At 46.2% G+C, this 23,845-nt stretch overlaps 1 protein-coding gene across 1 annotated transcript in view; it reads right to left on the bottom strand.

Moving 5' to 3' along the window:
• IRAG1 (inositol 1,4,5-triphosphate receptor associated 1) overlaps positions 1 to 23,845 on the bottom strand; it is a 589,242-nt gene that overhangs the window by 63,611 nt on the left and 501,786 nt on the right. The window contains exons 13-16 of the mRNA XM_078680946.1: positions 18,865 to 18,996; positions 14,860 to 15,001; positions 6,636 to 6,685; positions 4,251 to 4,358 (exon numbers count right to left, since the gene is read on the bottom strand). Of these exons, the coding sequence (XP_078537072.1) occupies positions 4,251 to 4,358; positions 6,636 to 6,685; positions 14,860 to 15,001; positions 18,865 to 18,996 (432 nt within the window). The remainder of the gene's footprint in view (positions 1 to 4,250; positions 4,359 to 6,635; positions 6,686 to 14,859; positions 15,002 to 18,864; positions 18,997 to 23,845) is intronic.

Raw genomic sequence — 23,845 nt, 5'->3', positions numbered from 1 at the left:
CCAACCACCAAAGGTACAGCGGAGCAGACCTATGACTGCAGATATGATGCATTACAGTTATAGGGTCCCGGTCAGAAAGCGCTTTGACACTCTCAACATTCCAGAAGATATAGACTGACTAACCGAAGTAACAGATCCACACCCCACACAAAAAGAGGACTCTGACAGAAATAGGTCTGGTAAATTAAACATATGCAGGATTGTCCCAGACCAATCACAAAATGATACAAAAAAACAAGCTTTGCCATTGACCCAGTCCAATGTGAGAAATGAGATATCAGACATTAAATATCCTGTTTAGGGCTCCACATATACTCTAGTCACTAGCCCAAATCAGATACTAACTCCCGAACCTGTGACAAATCTCAAAAATACCAACGGAGTGAACACCATTGGTAGCAACTACATTAACTCCTGTAACCTGGTTTTATGGAACAATTCAGGTATACAATCAATGCTGGCTAACCCACTATGGGGAGACTTTACATCAAAGTTTGATGTAATGTGTTTCCAAGAAATCTGGGCAAAGGATATTGTACATATTAATGGATTTAGAACCTTCCACACTGCAGCTGATACAACGGTCCACAGGAGGGCAAACAGAGGGTTGTCTACATGTACCTAACATGGTGAACCAGATAAAAATAGAGTTGATAATAGAAGAAAAATACTACAAACTGAGTTTATTCCACATTGATGAGAAGCAATGCATTGCCCTAACGAAGTTTTATAATATTGTGCACCCTGATCAGACTGGGACAATGGTGAAGAAATTAGGCAATGACCTGAAAACTATCCATAGTAACAGTGAAAAGGATAAGTCTATCATCCTAGGAGGTGATTTGAATTCTGCCCTATGTCCTAACAATGGGGGAGAAATATGTGGATTCATTAACGAGGATGGGAATAGCTACACACATTTCCCACATACTAAACTCGGAGAAACTGTTTAGTGAAGTAATGTTTGGCCTTGCTCTAGGGTTTGCTAATGAGCTATGAGCATCACCTGTCCCCCTAAGCCATACTTTTAATGGTAGAGGACCTTTTACAGCTATACACTATATATTGATGTCAAAGAGCCACTCGAACAGAGTTAAATTCTTTACTACTCGTAATACTATTTCGAGCGACCACTTTCCACTGAGCATCATTTTTACACTGCAGAAAAGACAGTTAGGCCCTGGGGATTAACCTGTACATGTTGCACAAAACTTAGCTATTAATAAAACAAATGGATACTCTTTGCGCTGGTCGATGGTGAACCCCCTAGACATTTTAAAGCATATGATAACCAAGTGTAAACCTGCTTTCGAAGCCTGCTTGGGTGAAACAACCACGCATGACAATGTTTGAACTTCTTTCCAAGAGATATCAGGAGTAATTAAAGAGGCTCTATTCGTGCAGAATAGGAAAATGGGCAGAAAACAACAAGGGTGGTTTGATACTAAATGTATACAGGCCTATACACAATTAAAATATGAAACACATAAGACACCAAGAAACCCAAACGATATTAGACAGGCCAGAGGGGATTATAAACGAGCAGTTAAGGAGCGAAGAGCAACATTGAGAACCAAGGCATGGTTAGCCTTGCATGATGCCTCTTTATCCAAAGATGGCTCGGCCTTTTGGAAAGCTGTAACAACTCCATTCCTGTTACCTGGTGATGTACCGACTATTGAAATAGCTATTGCAGAAGAGAAACGGGTCGAGCACTTCACCAAGGTGTGTGCTGATCTTTTAGATAACCAATCACAAGGAAATGTTACTCTGACACCTTTGTCTCACCCTACTGATCTCCAGTTCACCCTGGAAGAAGTCAAGCGGGCCATTATGGCAAGCGTGGGTGGAAAGGCTCCAGTGCCTGGCGGGTTCCCCGGAGACTTATATAAATTCAATGTGGTGCTAAGGGGTCCATTTTTAACACAGGGAATCACTGCAAGTTTTCACTGCGGTTTGGTTCCAAGGGTGAATGCACTAATCTGTTCTCAATAAGGAGAGGGGTAAGGCAAGGCTGCTTGCTAGCCCCCTTCCTACTTAACCTCTATATAAACTGACTTGGCCAGGCACTGGCGAATGACTGCCAAGATCTCTCACACAAAGGTGGATGCCCCATACCCCCCCCTCTTGTATGCGGACGACGCCGTCTTGATGTTGCGCACCCAAGTGGGATTGCAAGGGGTTATGGATAGTTTTTAACTCTTTATGCACAACCTGGGTCTTAGGGTTGATATGTTGAAAACCTTTATTATGAGATGAGGAATAGGTAGTCAAAAGTGCAGAGATATGTATATTGATAAGCAGAAGGTAGAGTTTACCAAAAGATTTCATACCTAGGCATCTTTTTTGACCAAAATGACTCATGGACCCAGGCACTCCCAGCTAGAAAATTGTCATTCATGAAGGCCCCACTTGCCCATGCCAATTTCTCAAGAAAACTGGGTAGGAGGCGGCCAACTGAGCTTTTACATATTTATAGGCCAAATGTGTTTCTACGGCGATGTATGGCGCCGGGGTTTGGGGCCTTGTCGATTCGCACTCATTACAAATAGTGGAAAATGTGTTTTTAAGGTTTATATTGGCAATCCCGTACAGCACATCCTCATATGCCGTTCTGAATTGGGTGTGCTATATATCGCAGATCTTATAAAAATGGAACCCAACCTTTGGTATGGTCAACAACAAAAACCACACTTAACCAGGATATCTTAAATGATATTGGAAAGGGTTTTAACCATCTCGTGGCTAGGGTCTGTCCAGGACTTAATGAGCGACCTGGGCAATCCAGAGTTTTATGCTAAGCCCAGAATCATGACTACCATCACAAGAAAGGATTTAAAAAAAGAGGGCCTAATTTAACCTGAATACCTCGGGCTATCAGTAGAAATAACAAAGCCCACTGTACTGTATAACCAAATATTTTTAACAACTTTTAGTATCCAAGCTTACCTAAATATTATCCCTGGTGGTCATTACAGATTCCTATTGACCAGATTCAAACTAGGGATTCTACTTAGATTAACAAGATTCCCAAGAATGAACGACTGGTCAAGAGTTATGCACTTGTGTCCCTGCGATGAAAACTCAGAACAATCAACACTTCAAGTTGTTTTATTTTGCTAATTTTATGATGCACAAAGGAAAATATGGATTCTACTAATTTTAAAGTCACTGGGTCTTAAACAATGCCATCCTGCTTTTATACCATTACAGTTTCTGGAAAATGAGCATGTAGTATGGGGATTATCAATGTTTTAAAAAAGTATATTTAAATGTAGGAAAACCATTGTAATATGAATGTCCGATCTATTATGTAAAACATGATAACAATTAATTTATGTCTCAGATAGGTGGCGGATCACAATGAATTAATTTTGATATTTTTCATTCTTACTATTTAACATACTGTGATTTTATGTGCTTTTAGGATTTGTTATGACAGAAATCGAATAAAGCTTTGTTGACTGACTGACTGACACCGTTGTTTGAATGGGTTGCATTTAGCAAGTCTTAAAATAGAGCTTGAAGGATTAGAGAGTAGAGCACAACTTTGGCCTAAGATGTATCTGTAATGAACAGGCTCACCTTTTTATCTTGGGCAGGTGATGTTCCTCCCCGTATATTAACCTGCTCAGCTGTAATTGGGGTGTATTCATAACTGGACTCTCCTGACATTATGTAGCTCCCCTTTTTCTTGCGCCCTTTCATGCATTGAAATCCTTGGGTGCCTACGTTTTCAGAAAGGAGCATGTACCATATTGTACATGCCTAAGGTAGACCAGTTAATTACTGCAAGGTCCTGCTTAGACAACTAGTCATGCACTTTATAGAATAATATATAAACTATAAGACTAGTTCAAAAGCCTGGTTGTCCTGAACAACATCTGGCAACCACAATTGTACTAATGTTTCGAAATGCTGCTTAAAAAAAGAAACTTTTTTTGTGATACTGCTCTTTAGGAAGTGTAGAATATTGTTGTAAATAAAAATGTTAATGGAATATATGTGAATGGTCACTTGTATGGTGGTAACACCCGTGCATTAGAATATCCGTTGCCTTCACGCTCCACTCCCTGTACCCTTACGCTTTCCTAAGGTGGCCCTCCGGCATATTTCTTACTTATAATCATAATTTTAATGTATTGTAAGAGACATAATGTTGTTCCAAGACACCTAATACAATGCATGGATATTTTACCAGTTGTAATTTGCCTTCATTCATGTTATTTAGAATAAGGAAGGTTGCTTACCAGTGTTGGCATGGCTTGCATGTGGGAGGTCTGAGGTGACTGACCCGGGATGCTCAGTAATGTAAACTTTGGGACAACTGCAACACTGACTCTCCTGCGTGGCATATTCTATGAGAAAGAAATCAGAGATTATCAGAAAATGACTGATGGGTTAGGGTTAATTTTGCTGTAAATTCCAAGTCTTTTCATCACAAAATAATTGAGGTTTGATTACAAAGAACAGCGCAGCTCACCAGCCCAAAGTCCTCAGCACAACTGTGAACCCTGCAGAACACAGGACTGCACCATCTTTAGAAGGAAGCTGAAGTCAGGGAAGTCTGTTGTGAATGTGGACCTTTTCACTAAGGGTTGATATATGAGCAGTAGACAAGGCATTTCTGTTGTTTTTTGCACACCTTAGTGTTAACCACAGTTCCAGATTAAAGTGTTTTTCACAAGATCCAGTAAGTGGCTTATGGATTTTTGGACATCCAAGAAAATTTAAGTTGCTGTCATTCAGATACTAAAATGTTAATTGCAGTATCAAGTGACTGGTCTCAGTTGGTATTTTGTTTTAACCAATAGGATTTTATTTTTCAACAATTGCTTAATTTGTAAAAGAATAATTGCAGGGCCAAAGATTTTGCTCAGGAGCCCGCGGTCGATGCTACCAAAGGTTGTAGTGCAGAATACCAAGGTAGCATAGTCTTGAATCTACCTCATGCCTCTTGAACCCATCACCAGACACTCCCTGTCGCATTATCTCACTATTGCAAGGTATTTTATCTCTGCTTTACCCGTTTGTCACATTTTTTCCATCTTTCTCTTTCTCTCCTCTCCTCTTTTTGTGTTTTTCTCACTATTCCGCCGTATCAAAGCATGTTGAGAAAAAATAAGTGCTGATCTCAAAAAATGAGTGCCGGACTGCCCGACCTGTAACCACGTTTCGAATGTCCAAAATCCAAAATACAGCCACTGGATCCATTAGAACTCATGTGTAACTGGTGACCTGAAACTTCCACCTTGGATACATTTTTTATAGTTTGCAGAGGCCTATGGGCCAGAACCTACCCAGTATGAGACAATGAGATCTGAACATTCTATGGCAAGAGTAGGAGTGTAGCCTCAATTGGTGCAGAAGGCGCAGAGGCTTGAGGGGGTCCACACAATCCTGATTATTGCTGATTTTGACATTCAAACAGCAGCCAGAAGGCCTATTTCTTTCCTTGTACTAAGGCCCATGGCTATGGGTAGAGTTTGAGTAGATATATGTCCTCATTCTGACTAAGCTATACATTGTTATAGGCCTTTCTGGGCCCATCAGAATTATAAATTCAGTGGAAACACCACTGATAAGGGCACTCCATCCAGAGATTTCACTTACTGACTATAGGTGAAATGTCTGGGTGGAATACCAGGGGAAACCATGTGGAAAGCGACACAGTAAATCTGAGTCACACATCATTCCCCAACAATGTATAATCCTGTTAGTCCCCTCTGTGAACTTGATGGTACCTCTGATGGCAATTTTGAGGTATTGTGAGTTCCAGGGATTAGGAAAGACTCCCAGTAATGGTGGCCATAGTGCAACAAACAAAGCAGCTTTCCTCTGAGTAAGCCTGCTCAAGCTTTTGGTAGTAATGGAGAATCCTTGATTTCTTGAGAAAATGCTAATTACCGAGGAGAAGGCATAGCTTCAGTATAATGGATGACATTCAGATGGTGGATTCTTCACTATATTTCTCTTTTCCTCCAGAAAGTGGAGGTGTTTCAAGTACAACCACCTCTAAAGTTGGCCTAAAACTTGACCATACTCAGGTAAAGTATCACACTGTTGGGTTTGTGGCTTGCCACTTCTCTTCAATGCTATTTAAGTGCATTTGCATATAATACTTTTATGTTGTTTACATGCACTTGCATATACCACGTTAATTACATTTACATACATTTGCATATAATACATTCATTCCATTTACATGCACTTGAATAGAATACGTCAATAACGTTTACATGCACTAGCATGTAATACTTTAAGGACATTAACATGCACTTGAAAATAATGCTTCAATGACGTTTACATGCACTTGCATGTAACACTTTAATGACATTTACATGCACTTGCATAGAACACTTTAAGGACGTTCACTTGTACATGCATGGATAACTTTTAATGACATTTACATGCACTTGTATGCAATGCTTTAAAGGTGAAAATGTCAAGCATTAAGGATTTTTCATTTCTTAGCTGCTGTCGAAATTGACGTAACACCTAAATATGTGAGCAGAGAGCCAAGCAAACTGTGTGTGAAATGCACATGAACATTCCTTCCTAGTGTCCCCCCACACTTTCTGGAAGCAATGCCTCTGAGGAGAGTGGTTAGTTACGTGATGCCGACAGTACCGTACCTTTCCTATTGTAAGAGACATGGACCTGGCTGAACGAGGCACGCCATCTTCTGCATTACAAAATCAAAAAAATACATGGTCAGAGCTGCACATATATACAAGTCCAGAGGTGTTTGTACCATACATAGCTGCTAAGCGCACACACACAGAACATTCACATACATCAGACAGTAAAATTAACAACACATTAATTCAAAACACACAATGAGGGTTGTTTATAAGAAACACTAACTTCCAGGTTGGTCCCTGTCACGTGTATTATCATTGGACACTCTATGCTCTTTAAGCGGCATCGCATTGCGTGTGTGACGCATTGCGTCATTTTTCCACAAAGTTGCCACTCAAAAAGTCCCATACTGCAAGGTACGGTTAGTTAAAAGATAAAACAGGAGTCGTTGTAGGTGTGACGCATGATGGGGGGTGGGGATAGTTGGCAATTATGGCACAGTGGGGTGTTGTGACTGCCATTGTTGTCAAAGGAGCCATATCACATTTAACCCTTAAGCCCAATGAATTGACATAACCTATGAATGATCTGTTGATGTCTTCCTTCCGTCAGACTTATGGGCTTGAAATAAAAACCTTTCTTCCATAAGTAGGTGGCACTTCAGAAGCACGTCAAGAGTGAGTCAACGTCAGTCACATGTTCTCACAGAAAAATATTTCTTAAGCGGGCTTCATGTTCCGACGATAAATGGAGGTTCATTCAACTGAGCTTCCAACAATAAAGTTGCTTAGTTTGAGAATGGTTTCTCTGCTCAAATAACTTTTTGTTTTCAAGATTACAGAATATATATGAGTCTCAAATACTGCATAACCACTACGTATATCTTCATATAAATGGAGCACTGTGTAAGTGGAGCACCGTATGTTTTGAAATGCTGGCAGTCTAGCATAACCGTAGTCCAGAATTATTCCCCCGATATGACTCTCGGTCATTACCCGGCAGTAAAGTATGGTGGAAACAGATCTGGTTAAGATGGGAATGCATAGTATGAGTTTTGCACAGGTGCAGTATTATATGGTATCGTAGCAATTGTATAGCACTTTCTTATACCTAATTATGCCCCAAAGTACTTATAGGTGGTAGAGGAAGAGGCTACTCAATTTGTTGTGTATGGTTGGCAGAGTGTTGTGCTTTTTTTTTTTTTATAAAACTTTATTGTCAAGAAGGCATACAAGGCATTCACAGTAACATCACTTATTGTATTTTCATAACAGTACTTAGTGTAATCCAAAATCGGGATAAGTCTCAGCATGAGTCATTGCCTGCGGCAATTATATTAGTACGGATGAGAAGGAAATACATGCTATCGAGCAGCATACAGTCTTATTCGATAATACTTCACTCCCTGTTGCAATTCGCAAAGTGCCCCCTTAGAACAGAACAAGTAATTCCTAGCAGGTTCAATCAATAAAACTAAAATCATAACCATTAAAACCTAACAGGTGTCATCATCACAATAGTACATTGTAGTCTTACATAGACAAGTCCTCATCGACTGCACATATTCCGTAAATCCGTACAAAGCTTTCTCGTGGTCCCGCTCCATCCCACCACAACTCAGACTACCACTCACCATGCCCCTTTTCCTAATCTTCTTCTTCTTCCGACTCCACATCATCGTCCTCCGGTAAGGGTGCACACGGTTCCCCCCTGTATTTGTTCCAAGGCAGCCACACTTTATTCCATTTACGGGGACATGCCCGCAGCACATACACCGCCCTCTCTTTCACCAATAGAATGTCCATATTTTTAATCCAGCCGCGCACCGTAGGAACTTCCGGGGCACCCCATTTCTGAGCAATGTCTCTTTTGGCCACTGTCACAGCCAATGTGACCCACAACTGTCCATACCTGTTCAGGTCAGTAGGGTCCCAAATGTTCAATAGGCATTTAAGGGGTTCAGGGAGAAGTGACACCCCAAGGACTTGGGATATTGTGCGCATAATTTGTCTCCAGACTTCCTGGATCAATGGGCAGTCCCAGAGTGTGTGTAGCAATGTACCCTCCTCCCCACAGCCTCTCAGACAGAAGGGGTGTGGTGCTCTCTTTATCCTGTGTAGAAGTGTCCTGGTGTAATAGGTGCGGTGGAGGATCTTGAGTTGTACTAACCTGAACCTGGCCGATATGCCCACCTCCCTCGGGGACGCCAGCGCCTCATTCCACTCAGTGTCATCCATGTCTCCTACATCCCCCTCCCACCTCTCTCTAAGTTTCTGCGTGGGGATTGTCAGGTTGTTAACCAGTTTCTTGTATGTAAGAGAGGTCGCTTTTTGTTCCATAAACTCAGTCAACAACCTGTCTTCTAGTGGCGACGATTCCGGGAGTGTGGTGTCAGGTGGAATGGCTTGTAGGAGGGCGTGACGAATTTGCACATACCTAAATGTTTCAGTGGGGCCCATAGCATAACGCTGTTGTAGCTGTGAGAATGGAATGACTGTGCCCTGATCCCAGAGGTCGCCCACCACCGAAATCCCAATTTGATCCCAGCGTGTGAAGCCCTTACTGGACCTCAAGTTCCCCAATGATTTTGCGTCCCACAACGGCGTCATTCTAGTGATCTTCCCCTTCCATCCCATTCGAGATTGCGCTGTGTGCCATAGGGCAGCCGTATGCTGCGTTGGGCCAAGCAACGTGCGGACTTGTGAGTGGTTGTACAGCACCGATAGCATGCCGTCCGTCCCCAACTGCGACCAGTCCGCCTTATAAGCGGGGTCATCCCGCGGGACATGGATCCAACAATTAATCACCTTAAGTTGGGATGCCCAATAATACAGTTGAAGGTTGGGAAGTGCAATCCCTCCGTCGTACCAGCTCTGAACTAGTTTGGCGTGTGCTATACGGGCGGGGCCGCTGCCCCACAACAGGGCAGACACCTGCGCAGCCACCTGTTGGAAGTAACGTGGAGCCACTATGTATGGGGCGTTCTCCAGCACGTAGAGAAACCTAGGGAGAGCCATCATTTTAAATAACGCTGCCCGCCCAAGGAGGGTCAGCGGAAGGGTCGCCCAATATTTAACGTCCGCACGTAAACGTGTCAGTGGCGGCACCAGGTTCGCAGTGTAGAAGTCCGCTGCTGTAGCAGTGATGAAAATACCTAGGTATTTAAAGGAGCCGGTCGCTAATTGTAGGGGGCAGTCAGTCCGTAATATGGGCTCCCGGCCCTGAAGGACGAATATTATGGATTTAGACCAGTTTAGGGTGTACCCGGACGCCTTCCCGTGTTCATCGCACAGAGCCAACAGGGCAGGAATACCCTCATTGGGTTCGGTCATGTAGATCAGCATGTCATCTGCATATAAGGATACCTTATCCTCCCACCCGTCCTCCCAGGTGATGCCCCGAAATAATGGCGTTGCTCTGAGCAGGATAGCCAGCGGTTCTAGCACCAGTGCAAAGAGCAAGGGGGACAGTGGGCATCCCTGCCGGGTTCCTCGCCCCAAGGGGAAGGTCCGCGAAATGTGGCCGTTCGCCACCACCTGCGCCATGGGTGACCTATATAGTAGCCGTATCCATGCTATAAATTTTGGGCCGAAGCCCATACGAGCAAGGACCGCAAAGAGATACTCCCATTCCACCAGGTCAAAGGCCATTTTGGCGTCCAGAGACAATATGACTGCCTGGCCCGGGATGAGATGTGCTCGCGCCAGGACTCCATGGACTCTCCGCAAATTCAGTGCCGTACTTCTGTGTGGCATGAAACCTGATTGATCGGGGTGTATCAGGGTCTGTAGATGCGTAATCAGGCGACTAGCCAGGAGTTTCGCCAGGATCTTCGCTTCCACGTTTAGCAGAGAGATAGGTCGGTATGACGAGCACGCCGTCTGCGGTTTGTCAGGCTTAGGAATGGCCACTATCGTGGCTATGCGTTGGTCTAGAGGGAGTTCAGCCCTATCGAAACTCTCCATATACATATCCAGCAGGGGTTTGCTCAACAGGGGAGCCGACGCTTTATACCATTCCACGGGTATCCCGTTGGGACCCAGCGCCTTTCCGGATCGCAACGACTGTATAGCCAATTGGATTTCCTCTTCATTTAAGTCAGTTTCCAGTTCCCGTTGTGCGTCCTGTGAGAGCTCGGGGACCGCTATGTTATTCAGTGACGCTAACGCCTCCCGCTCTGTGACCTCACGAACCGGTGTGTATATGTCTTGATAGTGACGTGCCAGGGTGTGAACTATCTGCTCAGGGTGTGTCTGTAGCTGGCCGTCCTGTGTATAAAGCCTCTGAATACCTTTGTTACATCCACTCTTTTTATCTAACCACGCCAGCATCTTCCCGGCTTTATCACCCAGGTCATAAATCCTGTGTGCTGTGTTCGCCAAGTGCCCCTTGGTAACCGTTGTAAGATGCGACAAATGTTGTTGTTGACTGAGGTGTAGCGCATGAGCAGTGACAGGGGTAGGATCGGCCATGTGCGCTGCGTTCGCGGCATGCAATGCCAATTCTAACTGCGCGAGGTCACGTCTAGAGTCTCGCCTATGCCCCGTAATGGCTGCTATTGCTGCGCCGCGCAAGACTGTCTTGTACGCCTCCCAAAGCACCGAGGGCGAGGAAACTGTGCCTACATTTTCCGTAAAATAGTGTGATGTGGCCAATTTAAGCTTTTTCCTAACACCAGGGATTTGTAAGTAATTGGGGTAGATTGGATAGATCCTTGCGCGTCTCTTTTCTTTAGTTGTAATGTGGAGGGACATTGGGGAGTGATCAGATACACCTCTAGGCAGGATCTCCAATTTGTCCACCGAGCCCAGACCCAACCCCAAGAAGAAAAGGTAATCAATGCGTGAGAGGCTGTTGTGTGTAGCCGAGTAGTGCGTGTACTGAGTTGCTGTGGGGTTCAATTGACGCCAGGCATCAGTGAGGCCCAGCGCCGTCAGAAAACCAGGAAGCGTGGCCGTCCCTCTCAGGCGTTCTCGCACGGGAAAGGTGTCCAACCTCGGGTCGGATATGGCATTGAAGTCCCCCCCAATAATCATGTCACCCTCTGGGAGGTCAAGTAGAAATTGACCCAGCGCCGGCAAGGCCGTAGAGTGAAGCGCCGGTGGGATGTACACTGACACTATGTTGAGGGGCCTCCCTTCCCACTGGCCAAAGAGCGCCGCAAATCTACCCTGATCGTCCCTTTTGCGGCTTTCCACCATAAAGGAGGAGTTCTTCCTAAGGAGTATCCCGGTGCCCCTGGATCCCGTGGTGAACTCAGCATGCACCTCCATGGCATAGCCCCGTCTGTTGAGTGCTTTGCATGTAGACCCAGCAAGGTGCGTCTCCTGCAGCATCACCAAGTCAGGGCCGTGGCGTTTGATGGTTTGAAGAACCAATCCTCGCTTAATCTTGTCCCCCAGACCCCTAACATTCCATGTGAGTAGTTTTAAGGGAGACACCATTGTCATCAGCGGGCCACCGTCCGCGGGTGTGTCACTAGCCTGCTGGGCCATATGGGAGTATGATCAGTGCGATTGACATGTGGAGTCGGAGTGGAACACATATACAATGACGTGTGCTAGGATACCACGAGTGCATAGCCCGCAGTCGGACCTTGTGCCATAATGAAAAGATGATGACTAAGAACAGCAACCATAACAATACAACCAACCCCCCCCCACCCCCTCCCTGCTTCCCTGCACCACGGACTCGAACCCGCCCGCATCCCCAACTTGGCAGAGTGCATAATCCCATCCCCGTACACCTTACTTGCTCGTGGGGTTGGTGAGACCCCTACAGGCACCGGCCGATGCCCGCCCTACTCAGCTCCATCAGCATCAAGTTCCCAAGGCCATAACATAATGTCCCTCTGGCAGCCCAGTCAATTTAGCCCTGTACAGGTTGTCCAGAGTCAAAGGGGTCCCTTTCAAGATCCGAATCCAGTGCTGTTGCGCCCTCCGCGTCCGCGGGGCTCCTCGACGGTCGATCCGCCGGGTCTTCGCTGTGTTGACGACTTTGGTCCCCGTGCGGGCGGCGAGGCCGGCCCACCTGCCTCCATCCATCAAGCCAATCTCTAGCCACCTCCGGCGTGTCAAAAAACCACGTTTTTCCTTCGGCCACAATCCGCAGCTTGGCAGGGAAAAGCATTGAATACTGCAGGCCTTTGTCGCGTAGCGCTTTCTTCACCTCCGTGAATGACTTCCTGCGTCTAGCTACCTCCGCCGTGTAGTCCGGAAAAAAGGCCAAAGTGGAGTTCTGAATTTTTATGGGCGGGGAGACCCTCGCCGCCTGAAGGATGGCGTCCCTGTCCCAAAAATTGAATAATCTGGCCAGCACAGGTCTCGGAGTGGCCCCCTGTTTCGGTGTTCCGCCGGGAACTCGGTGCGCCCTTTCAACAGAAAAGAAGTGGGACAGACCTTTAGGTTTCAGCTGGGATTTGATCAGGTCCTCAACGTAAAGGTCCATAGCAGCTTTGCCCTCGGACTCCGGCAGGCCCAGGATGCGGACGTTGTTCCTCCGGGAGCGCCCTTCCTGATCATCGAGTTTCTCCTGCAACTGTTTAGTGACTTTCTCCATGCGTTCCATGGCAACCTGCAGGTCCGAGGTGTCCTCGATGAGCGATTTTGTAACCACCTCCACTTGCGACACTCTCTCTGCCATTTTTTTAAAGTCCGCTCGGAGCAGAGTGACCTCCGAAGAAATGGAACCCACTGTCGTCTTGACCTCTGTGAGTGTCTTCATAACGTCGTCCAATGTCACCTTGGGAGGGGCCCCCGCGTCCGGGGACGGTCCAGTCGAGTGGCGGCCGCCATTCTGTGCTTGCCCATGTTGTCCGTAAGCAAATTTGTCGAGCTTAGCCTGCGTCGACGTACTTCTTGTGCCCTTACCGGCCATGCTGGTTTGGCAAGGATGTAGGCAGTCGTAGAGGGTCGGTAGGGTGGTTTGTGGCCCACGCGTCGGTCACCCTCCTCGGGCGTCAGGCAAGCAATTGCGGGTACCGTCGGGTCCAAGATGGCGCCGCGCACCCTCCACAGGGCCCAGACGTGGCGTAGAGAGCAGCCCCCCGGGCTTCGCGGAGCTGCAGTGCGGCCTTCCGCGTGACCGAGTCTGCACTTCACATGCACTGTAGTGTAAATAATTGCGCCTCCAAAGGTTTCTCGCAGGGGGGCCTCCAACAGAGTGCGCCTGACTCCTTTCGTTTCTCACTACTTCTGTGCCAATGCGGGACCTCTCGCACGCACAGGGCACCGCACAATGACCCCTCTCCGCCAGTGAACGGGGCTCAGATGCGCCCCCCCTCCAAAGCGGGGCGAGAGTCTGGGAATGGTTGCGCAGGAGGATGACAGCGCCCCCAGAGCAGTCCGCCTCACCACGTCTCTGCACTAGCGCTTCTGGCCTCCCGGTCAGTCTCACCCTCCGTTGTCCGGGATCCCGGTGGATTTTCACTCCCGCCGGCAGCCTCCGCGTCTACAAACGGCGCCCCAGGCCAGACAATCTACGCAGCCACACCGGGGGCACACTCACTTCAAGCGGAGCGGCCGCCCACTTCACAGGACAGCAAGTAGTGGCGGCCGGTCTATGCCGCCGCGCCCAGCCGATGAGGATGTATTTCCGGTCGGGTCCGCCAGGCACTGTGGGTCGGTGTTGCAAGGCTGGCACAGGCCCCAGTCTGTCGCCTCCAACTGTAGCCGATCCCGGTGTTCAGTCACCACCGGGGTCGGAGCAGTGCGTGCCGCTCGGGTCCCTGAGCCGATGTCGCTCCTTCGAGCGGGTTGAAAAAACGGATCAATAACGGATATTAAATGCGGGCCGGTTTGCCTGGAGGAGCTCCCGCTTCAAGCTGCCACCATGTTCGGCAGTCGGCCACGCCCCCGAGTGTTGTGCTTTTAGAATGGTTGATGCGTTTAGCCTTTTGGTGTCATCATGAGATTCTAGCTGTATCTGCAATAATGACCTTACCGAATCACCATCTTCTGGTAGCTGGATGATCTAATAGGAGAAGAAGACTGGACCCACCCAGAACCTTTGCTAGGTGTCTGGCCTAGTCTGTTTCATGGCTGAGAACACTGGACAGAGCGTTTAACCTCTCATGAGTACTTTGACTTGGTTTTGATTTGCAAGCCTAGCCACACTTTCTCATGTAATGCTAATGTCCACATTTATTTATGTAGACTTGTTGGCTGCTTAATGTATGATACAGGCAGTATTATAAGTCCTAAGCTGCTTGAAAGTTGAAGTTGCATTGTCTTGTCTATTTCTGTTCATTGAAACAATCATATACAATATTCAATTTACCAGAACCATTGTAGCTCCTGCTTGAATTCTGATTTGCAAGTTTCTTGTACTCTGTCAGTTCTGCATGGTCCTTTTCATATGTCCGCTTTAAATTCTCGACGTACTGCATCATGACTTCTGTTGCTCTTGACATTCTCTTCTCCTAAGACATAAAAACAGAACTTTGTTTATTTTATTTATTGGAGCACCAAAAAAAGCATTTTAATAAGTAAAGTTGTTGAAGTTAATTGCAATGGGGAGGGTTAATACAGATATGACAGAAAACTCAGATGACTCCTGGGTATATTCCTATATTTACGGAGGATTGTGAACTGAGAAGGACAGGAGGGTGTGCAGCTGGTGATTGTGAGTCATCAGACATGAGGTGATCCATGAGAGCAGTCTTGAAGAAGGTTAGCGAAGAGTACTATTCAGCAGGAAGATGATTCCAGTGCAGTGGATCAAGTACATGGAAGATCCAACATATTGAGGCTGCACAGGTTACGGTTACGTGAGTTCAAGGGTTTTTGCCCACATCTGAACAGAACTTTTAAAATGGGAAAATGTGATGCACCGGTGGCGCAAGGGGCTTGTAAATAAGCCCCGTAGTTCATGTGCCGTTCATGGCTTTAAAGACCAGGATCAGGAACTTACCGAGAGCTCCGTTCGTGGCCAGCTACGTCATGCTAGTCAGAGGTAGAAGTGTGTTTAGGAGAATATGAAGGGTCCTTGTTGCAAAGTATCTGCCTTGTCTAGTGGACAACAGGAGTGAAGGGGAAGAACTATCAAAGGTTTTTAGAATAGTGAAGTTTTCTAAGGGCCAATGAGGGTATCAGAACCCTGGATGTGTGGATGGAAAAACATGACCAGATTTTCCTGATGTCCTGCAGTTGAAATCTGCCCGCTGTGAATGTATTTTAGTTTTTCTTAAAATTCAAACAGTAAACATTTGGAGTAGAACTGATAATATATATTGTGACCTTTAGGAATCAATGAAGACATAAACATAATAAGTGCATTGAATAACTTGCTGAATGAAACAGGTATGAAGCAGGATTAGAAATGAAATGTTCGACAGTGTTTATCAGTTATCACTGACTTTCCATCAAACAAAAAATACCTAAGCGATGGAAACAGTTTGATCCACGTAGCAGGATATGCTGCCTCGACCTGATAACCAGGTTATCCAAAGGATACACACATCTGTTAAAACTATATAATGTGATTTTTGGTGGCTAATGTTTACACACATTAAAGGTGAAGTAAATGCTTAACAACATATCATTTTCATTCTAGAAAAATCATTGCAAAGGTAGTTTTCATGAAGAGAATGGTATTCTATTTTTTGTGATTTATGCTTGACTTTCATACACACCCATCCTTCAAACAACATGATTAGCTTAGACAAAGTCCTTCATGAACATCTCCCACTTATTCTAAGACTCTGAACACCAGAAGCCGTAATCCTAAGCTCCAGTTTATTCGTTGTAGCTTCCAGTCGATTCTACATTCAATGGGCTGTTTTTGTGAATTGTTATGATTACATTATGGTTTAGCAGGTGAAATATAGAACCCAAATTAAACTGACTAGACCTTATAAATTAACCTTAACCCCCATTTTCTATGGAAAATCACTTAAAATGCCCCTCCATCTGGTCCATATTTGAAGTTGAAACTACTTCAAATTATTTTGACCATGTCTGCATACTGTACAAGCGCAGTACATTTCAGAGTAGTGCATAATATACGTTCTTCAGTCACAATGTTAGGTCTCACCTATTAATTACCATCAACATTAGGATAAGATGGTCGTTTTTCACTATTTTAGACAGACTAAGAAGTCAAATCTCTCTGGTGATAATTGTACAGAGTGTTGGGTTATTTTGCATTTCTGAGACATGTACAGAGGAGTCTTTGGTGACTTTTTTGTGCTTGCTTGACACACAGTCTCTTTACCATCCATTAAACTTGCTTTCTTGGCCTCAAAGCCTGCCCCCAAGCTCTCATACAGTCAATTCTTATTGTGTGAAGACTAGCCTTAGGGTCTGGACTTAACCAACTGCTCAGCCACACCCTGCTGTACACCGGACGGCTGCATCCAGGCCCTGCACTGAATATCCAGTGTAGTACACCCTCACTGGAGTCACTGTGAAGGGTCAGTGCCTAATCTCCCTTGCAGCCAGCCCTGCTGTATGGCGGTTCGCTGCAGGCCCAGACCTCCTGCCAGGCCATGTTCCAGTCCACTATGCGTGAAAACACCGCTTTGCAAGGCATTCTTCAATGCAAAACGAAAGCTGACTGAAAGGCCTGGCAGCAGTCGCAAACTTCCCTGTCTACAGCCATTTTTAGGTCGAGCCTGGGCAGTGCATGCGCTGCTCTGCGAGGCATGCTGTATTGGAATATGGACGTGAAGCCCTGCCCCCTACTCCGCCAATATTTGTTATTTGCTTGTGTCATTGTCCTTCGTAAATGCTGGCTTCTGATTCGTTCGTAGTCTTGTTAGTCCCTCCTTACTACTCCTTGTCTTGATTTATAACCACCCATGAGGACTGGCCCTTTTACTTCGGTTGTTATACGGTGAGTCTTTTTTAGTCTGTAAGCACTATTTTCTTCAAATAGTTTCTCTGACTGCAGGCATGGCATGCTTTCGTGGAACTTTCAGTGCGCCATGCGCGCTTTCACTGTACAAACAGCCCGGGACAATGGAGGCCGCTTCTTTGAAATGCTATAGATCTCGTATTTACAAGAGTTTGAGCTATTGGCATTGTAAATGACAATGCCTTTTGTTTATGTTAATTATCAAAACAGAAATAAAAGGCATTGTCATTTACAATTTACAAAAGAGTACCCTATGCACACAACAAAGCAAAATAAAACGTTTGTGCCAGTGTCGACACAAATATATCGAAGAACAAAGCTAACAGAAACAACACAGGGGTTTCCTGTACAGTGTATCAACAGTTGAGTCTTTTAATTTTCTCAAAACCAGCTAGCCGACACGTGTTTCGTCGCATTCGGAATAGTGTTTCCGCGACTCCTCAGGGCTGTAGTAGAGCCAGATACTGATAAGAAGTCGCTCCACCGGTGATAATTCCGACCCGGCAGGGCCCGTGACTCTGTTGGTGGTTTCCAGGGCAATTGTATGCTCGTTGTGAGCATCCAAATGTAATGGATTACTCCTTTTACTTTGGGAGTTTTGTCTCAGCGATTAAAAGGATTAAAAGTTGCCCAATGAGTGGACGCGATTGTCGTCTTCTCATAGCCGTAAGCCCAGCTTTTTCCCCTCATTCAGTTGCACCACACCCCTACTTTTGTACTACACAATTTGCGTCCACTTTAAGCAGAGCGCCCAGCTATTACCCTGAAGCTCAAAACCTTTTTTGCAAGCACATTGTCATTTACAGTGCGAATAGCTTAAACTCTCGCAAATGTGAGACCAATTGCATTGTAAATGCTTGTTATAGTCACAGGACCAGTGTAGGTGCATATTTTTTTAATATTCGTTCTTTGATGGGTGCTACCTACCATGTTGCAGTAGCAGGATTAAACTTGAGAAGGCTGTAAGTAAATTGCCATGACTTTGCAAATAAGATTTATTGGTTTCCTTGCAAAGGGCACAGCCATGTAATATTCATGTTTTCCAACCCATGAAGGCCTACACAGACCTTCCAAGGAAATGATAGCTAAGCCCTCTCTCATGACTAGAATATCTGCTCAAATCTCCTTGCAGGCATTGTTGAAAAGGCACCTTAGCAATGAGGCTGTGTGAACGAGTGACAGGGGGTTATCGGCATGGTTGCCAGGACAAGGTTCACTAAACAAAAATTTGAAGGTCACGTGACACAGTGTTGGAGGCTGACATTTTTATACCTCACCTACACATAAAGTGGACATTCAACAGTGCACGAGCATGCTTGCTACAAATAAATAAGTGTCTCTGGATTCTTTAAACAAATTTGAGCATGTCGGCATGAGAATAAATCGGTGTGTAGCAATAAATAAAATATGCAACTTTAAAGTTCTTACCTGGCGCACGGCTCCAACCATTTCAGCACGACTGGAGAGTCTTGCTGTTAGGCGATGCAGCACAGCAATGTCCTCCAGCAGCTTCTGATAAGCGTCTCTGTGATCAGAGTGCTGCCACAGAGATGCAGATGCCTGGAAAGAATAATTTGGCTCATTATTAAAATGTAAACGGAGGCACATTTCGAAAAATGAATGCCATGTTTACTATATACTAATGTGCCAATCCGTGATTCCTGTATTATAGTTATCACGCTCTGCTGCTTTGGAACAGCTCCATATTTGTGTCGTTTAGGGACAATTAAGGGATGCCAAAGTAAGCAAGCTCTACCTCTGGCTTGGCCATTGCAAGCCAAGTGGTGCCCTGGTTGCCCTTGTAACCTCGTGCCCCAGGAGGTAACAAGGACATGGAAGGAACAAACAATAACAAGAAAGCTTTAAGGGCCCTATGTTTTTTTCTCCAACGTCACCAACAAATAGAAGGGTGTGCAGGATTTACGGGTAGCATATGGGTCACAACTATGATGTCATCAGGGGTCAAGCGTTGTGGGATGGCACTTCCCCTAACCCTGGGTTTTTAGTGATCCACGTTTATGAACTAGGAGCCAGATGTATGACCGTTTTTAGCGGTCGCAAACGGAAAATTGGGCCGTCTGCGACAGCTAAAAAGGGCACAAACCCTATTTTGTGACTCAGTAACCTATTACAGACTCGTAAAATAGGGTTTGCGAGTCGCTATAAGGAAGGAGCATGCCCCTTCCTAATACTGAATTGCAGGGGAAGGTACGATTGCTTTACAACTACAAATGCGGCCGCAAAACAATCGGAGTTTACCACCTACTTCATGTAGGTGGTAATCCAGTCACAAACGGGCAGAGGTCGCCAGGGGACCCCTTCCCCTTTGTGAATGCATGCGATAATATTTTTAAAAGCAGGCAATGGTCTCATGGACTACTGCCTGCCCTTATAAAATTAAAAGAAAACTTTTCATTTTTTGCGTTTGACGCATCCCTTTTTCCAGTAAGAAAACAAGCTGCATTTGAAAAAAATGTTGATTTATTTAAAAAGCAAACACAGACATGGTGGTCTGCTGTCCCCAGCAGGCCACCATCCTTGTGATAGTAGACCATTCCCAATGGGTCGCAAATTGTGACCTGCCTCATTAATATTGATGAGGCAGGTAATTTGTGACTACATTGGGAATTGCTAAATGTGTCTAAGACACATTTGTACATTCTGTTTTGCGAATCGGAAAAAATCGCAATTCGCGACCATCAAAACGGAATGGTTGTACATATGGCCCCAAGAACTTAAAAGCTTTGAGAGGCACAAACTTGAAATTTAAAGCCACCAAAGAACATAGAACATTTCTGAGACCACTCAGAATGCATAGATGAAGTGCACTGATCACTGAAAAAGACTGGCAGCCAGTGGAGTTTCCTCAGGTGAGGGATGATGTGCGTTCATCTGGGGAGAGCGAGGATGAGCCTGGCTGCTGTGTTCTAGACAGTTTGGAGTCACCTCTTGAGCTGGGCAGTGATTCCTATGTAGAGGGAGTTGCCGTAGCCGAGTCTGCTGGTGACAAGAGCTTGTATGACTGCCACCCTGGTGTTGGGTCTTTCCAATTTGGTTTAGCTCTGTTAATGTTTGTAGACTTAGGCCTACAATTTTTTTTTTATTTCTTTACCAGTTATCATTGATAGTTCTATGAGGGGGCCTCCAAATGTATTCATGACTGATGGCCTGTACTTGGTATTACTTATGTGCTACGTGCCTTAGTTGCCAATTTGGGTGGTGCACTTGAGTATCTCTGCTGCTGAGCTTCAGTGTAAGATCTTTGCTGCCTCTCCTGCCTCCTGTAGGTAAGGATAGATGGACCTGTATGTGTCAGGTCCTGTGGCTCCTTGGGCTGCTCAATGTGACATTTCCTAGCCTAAGTACAATACAATACAACAACATTTGTAAAGCGCGCTACATACCCGTGAGGGTCTCAAGGCGCTGGAGGGGGGGGCGGCTGCTACTGATCGAAGAGCCAGGTCTTGAGAAGTCTTCTGAAGGTTGGTAGGTCCTGGCTCTGTTGTAGGTGGGTGGGGAGAGAGTTCCAGGTCTTGGCGGCGAGGTAGGAGAAGGATCTGCCGCCGGCGGTGGATTTCCGGATGCGAGAGGTTGTGGCGAGGGCGTGGCTGGTCGAGCGGAGGCTGCGGGTGGGGGTGTAGAAGCTGAGTCAGTCGTTGAGGTATGTAGGTCCGGTGTCGTGGAGGGCCTTGTGTGCGTGGATGAGGAGCTTGAAGGTGATCCTCTTGTCGACGGGGAGCCAGTGCAGGTCTCTCAGGTGGGGTGTGATGTGGCAGCGTCGTGGGGCGTCGAGATTCAGTCAGGCAGCCGCATTCTGGATGCGTTGGAGCCGTCCCAGTAGCTTGGTTGTTCCTCCGTAGAGGGAGTTCCCATGTTCCAGTCTACTGGTGACAAGGGCGTGGGTGACGGTCTTTCTCGTGTCGAAGGGGATCCATTTGAAGATTCTGCGGAGCATTCGGAGGGTGTTGAAGCAAGACGCGGAGACGGCGTTGACTTGCTGGGTCATGGAGAGGGTGTAGTCGAGGATGATCCCCAGGTTGCGTGCGTGTTCAGTGGGTTCTGGCGGTGTTCCTAGCGAAATGGGCCACCAGGAGTCGTCCCAGGCTGAGGGGGTGGAGCCGAGGATGAGGACCTCCGTCTTGTCTGAATTCAGCTTCAACCTGCTGTCCTTCATTCATTCGGCGACGGCCTTCATTCCTCTGTGGAGGTTGTCTTTGGCGGTGAGGTGGTCTTCGGTGAGGGACATGATCAGCTGGGTGTCGTCCACGTAAGAGATGATGTTGAGGTTGTGTCGTCGTGCTACCTGGGCGAGCGGTGCCATGTAGATATTGAACAGCGACAGGCTGAGGGAGGATCCCTGTGGGACGCCGCAGATGATCTCGGTGGTCTTTGAGCGGAAGGGTGGGAGGCGGACACTCTGGGTTCTGCCGGAGAGGAAGGATGTGGTCCATGCCAGGGCCTTCTCTTGGATTCCGGCGTCATGGAGGTGTGCTGTCAGGATGCGGTGGCAGACCATGTCGAAGGCTGCTGATAAGTCCAGGAGGATGAGGGCGGCTGTTTCCCCTTTGTCCATCAGGATCCTGATGTCGTCGGTGGCGGCAATGAGGGCGGTCTTGGTGCTGTGGTTGTTCCAGAAGCCGGACCCAAGTCAGCTAATCTTGGGTGATGGCACTACTGGTTCTCTAGCTGGCCTTCTCGTGCCTTTGGCTCTCCTCTGGACATTTCAGTGCCTTCCCTACATTGATGTGGTGCTGTCTGCACTCTGTCTTCTTGTTTTTTGGATTTTTACCCTCCATTTTTCATGCCCTGTACTTAAGTAGGTTTGATAACTGACCTGTTGCTGGGCTGTTCTCTTTTGCCACTTGGGGTGTGTTAGGCCCATGTTGGTCTTCTCTTTTGGATAATGACCAATTTAGGGTTCTTTATTAACTTTGACTTTGGATTTTCTTGGCCAGTGGGTCGCTTTTTTGTGGCTGTGGGCATGTGCAGTAGGGTTTCCTGTGGTGGATGACTTTAGGAAGCAGTCAAGCCCCTACATTAGTGATAAGGTGTATGGGGTCTGCACTCTCAGATCATTGCTCTGCCAGTTTTGCCATCACTCTCTTTTATCTTGTCCCCCCTCGCACGCTAGTTCCTTTGTTCTGGGTTGAATGCTGTTGCGGTAAATGGCTCTGACCGATCTGGCTTCCACTTATATGACATGATGGGCTTGGGGTCTTCATTGTTTAGATTACTCTGGTTTTCTCATATGCTCCATGTAGAGCTTTGGGCTTGGGGAATTAAGTCTGGATAATCATGCTTCCTTTACTGCTTCCAACATTCAGGTTCCCTGTTGCTCTCTGGGAGTCTTCAGGCTTGAGGCATTTGACTTTACTCACTTTTGCTTCCTTTTGTGCTACCTGCTGGGTTTGGTGCTTGTGGTGTTCGGGGATGGTCACTTTGGCTGTTTCTTCTGCTCCTACTTGGTTTTGATTGATTTGATTTGATTAGTAAACTTGTAAAGTGCTCGAATGCCTGAGGGTGTCTTGGCGCTACTGTTTGATGAGCTTAGGTTATTGCAAAGGTGCGACTCTGGCTCAACTGGTGATACAACCATGTTTTGACTGCCTTTCTGAAAGCCAGAAGCGACGGGCTACTTATTATTGCGATGGGTAGAAGGTTCCATAACGTGGCTATCCTCAACAGGAAACTTCTTCCTCCCCACCTAGCCTGCTTGAACTTGGGCACTTGAAGAAGTTTTGCGTGAGTGGATCTTAGACTTCTTGCTGGGTTGTACCATTCGAAGTGTGTTCTCAGGAACTGTGGTCATATTGCCAGACACAGAGACTTAAAGTTTATCCTTTTGTCCACTCGTAACCAGTGAAGGGCCCTTAGTCTTTGGGAGACTGATTCGGATCTGGGAATGTCCAACACTAGCCTTGCTGCTGTGTTCTGATGACGTTGCAGTTTAGTTAGATATTGGGCTTGAATCCCTGCATATAAAACATTGCCGTAGTCTAATCTAGACAAGGCCAGCGCCGTGACCACTGTTTTGCATGAATGAAGGGGGATAAAAGGAACATATTCTTCTGATCATTTTTAATATATACCAAATGGATGAGGACAGATTATTAGTCTGGACGGTAAAGGTCAATTTCTCATCAAATATGACTCCCAGCTTTTTGACTTTGCATACTGGGATAAGGCAGTCGCCTAGACTGTCCGACCACCATTTGGGGGTCCAGAAATCCGCACTGGAGCCTAGAAGCATGACCTCTGTTTTATAGCAGTTCAACTTTAAACAGTTAAGCTGCATCCATTAGTTCACTTGCATCATGCAATCCCTGAAACGGTCTGTTGTTTCGTCTACGTTGCAAGATACTGGCACCACTTTTTGGGTGTCATCCGCGAAAGAGACCGGCAAAAACCC

Source organism: Lissotriton helveticus, chromosome 3_1 (genome assembly GCF_964261635.1).
Source record: "Lissotriton helveticus chromosome 3_1, aLisHel1.1, whole genome shotgun sequence".
Lineage (NCBI taxonomy): Eukaryota > Metazoa > Chordata > Amphibia > Caudata > Salamandridae > Lissotriton > Lissotriton helveticus.
Note: the sequence above shows the minus strand (reverse complement) of the source record. Positions and strands in the feature narration are given on the sequence as shown.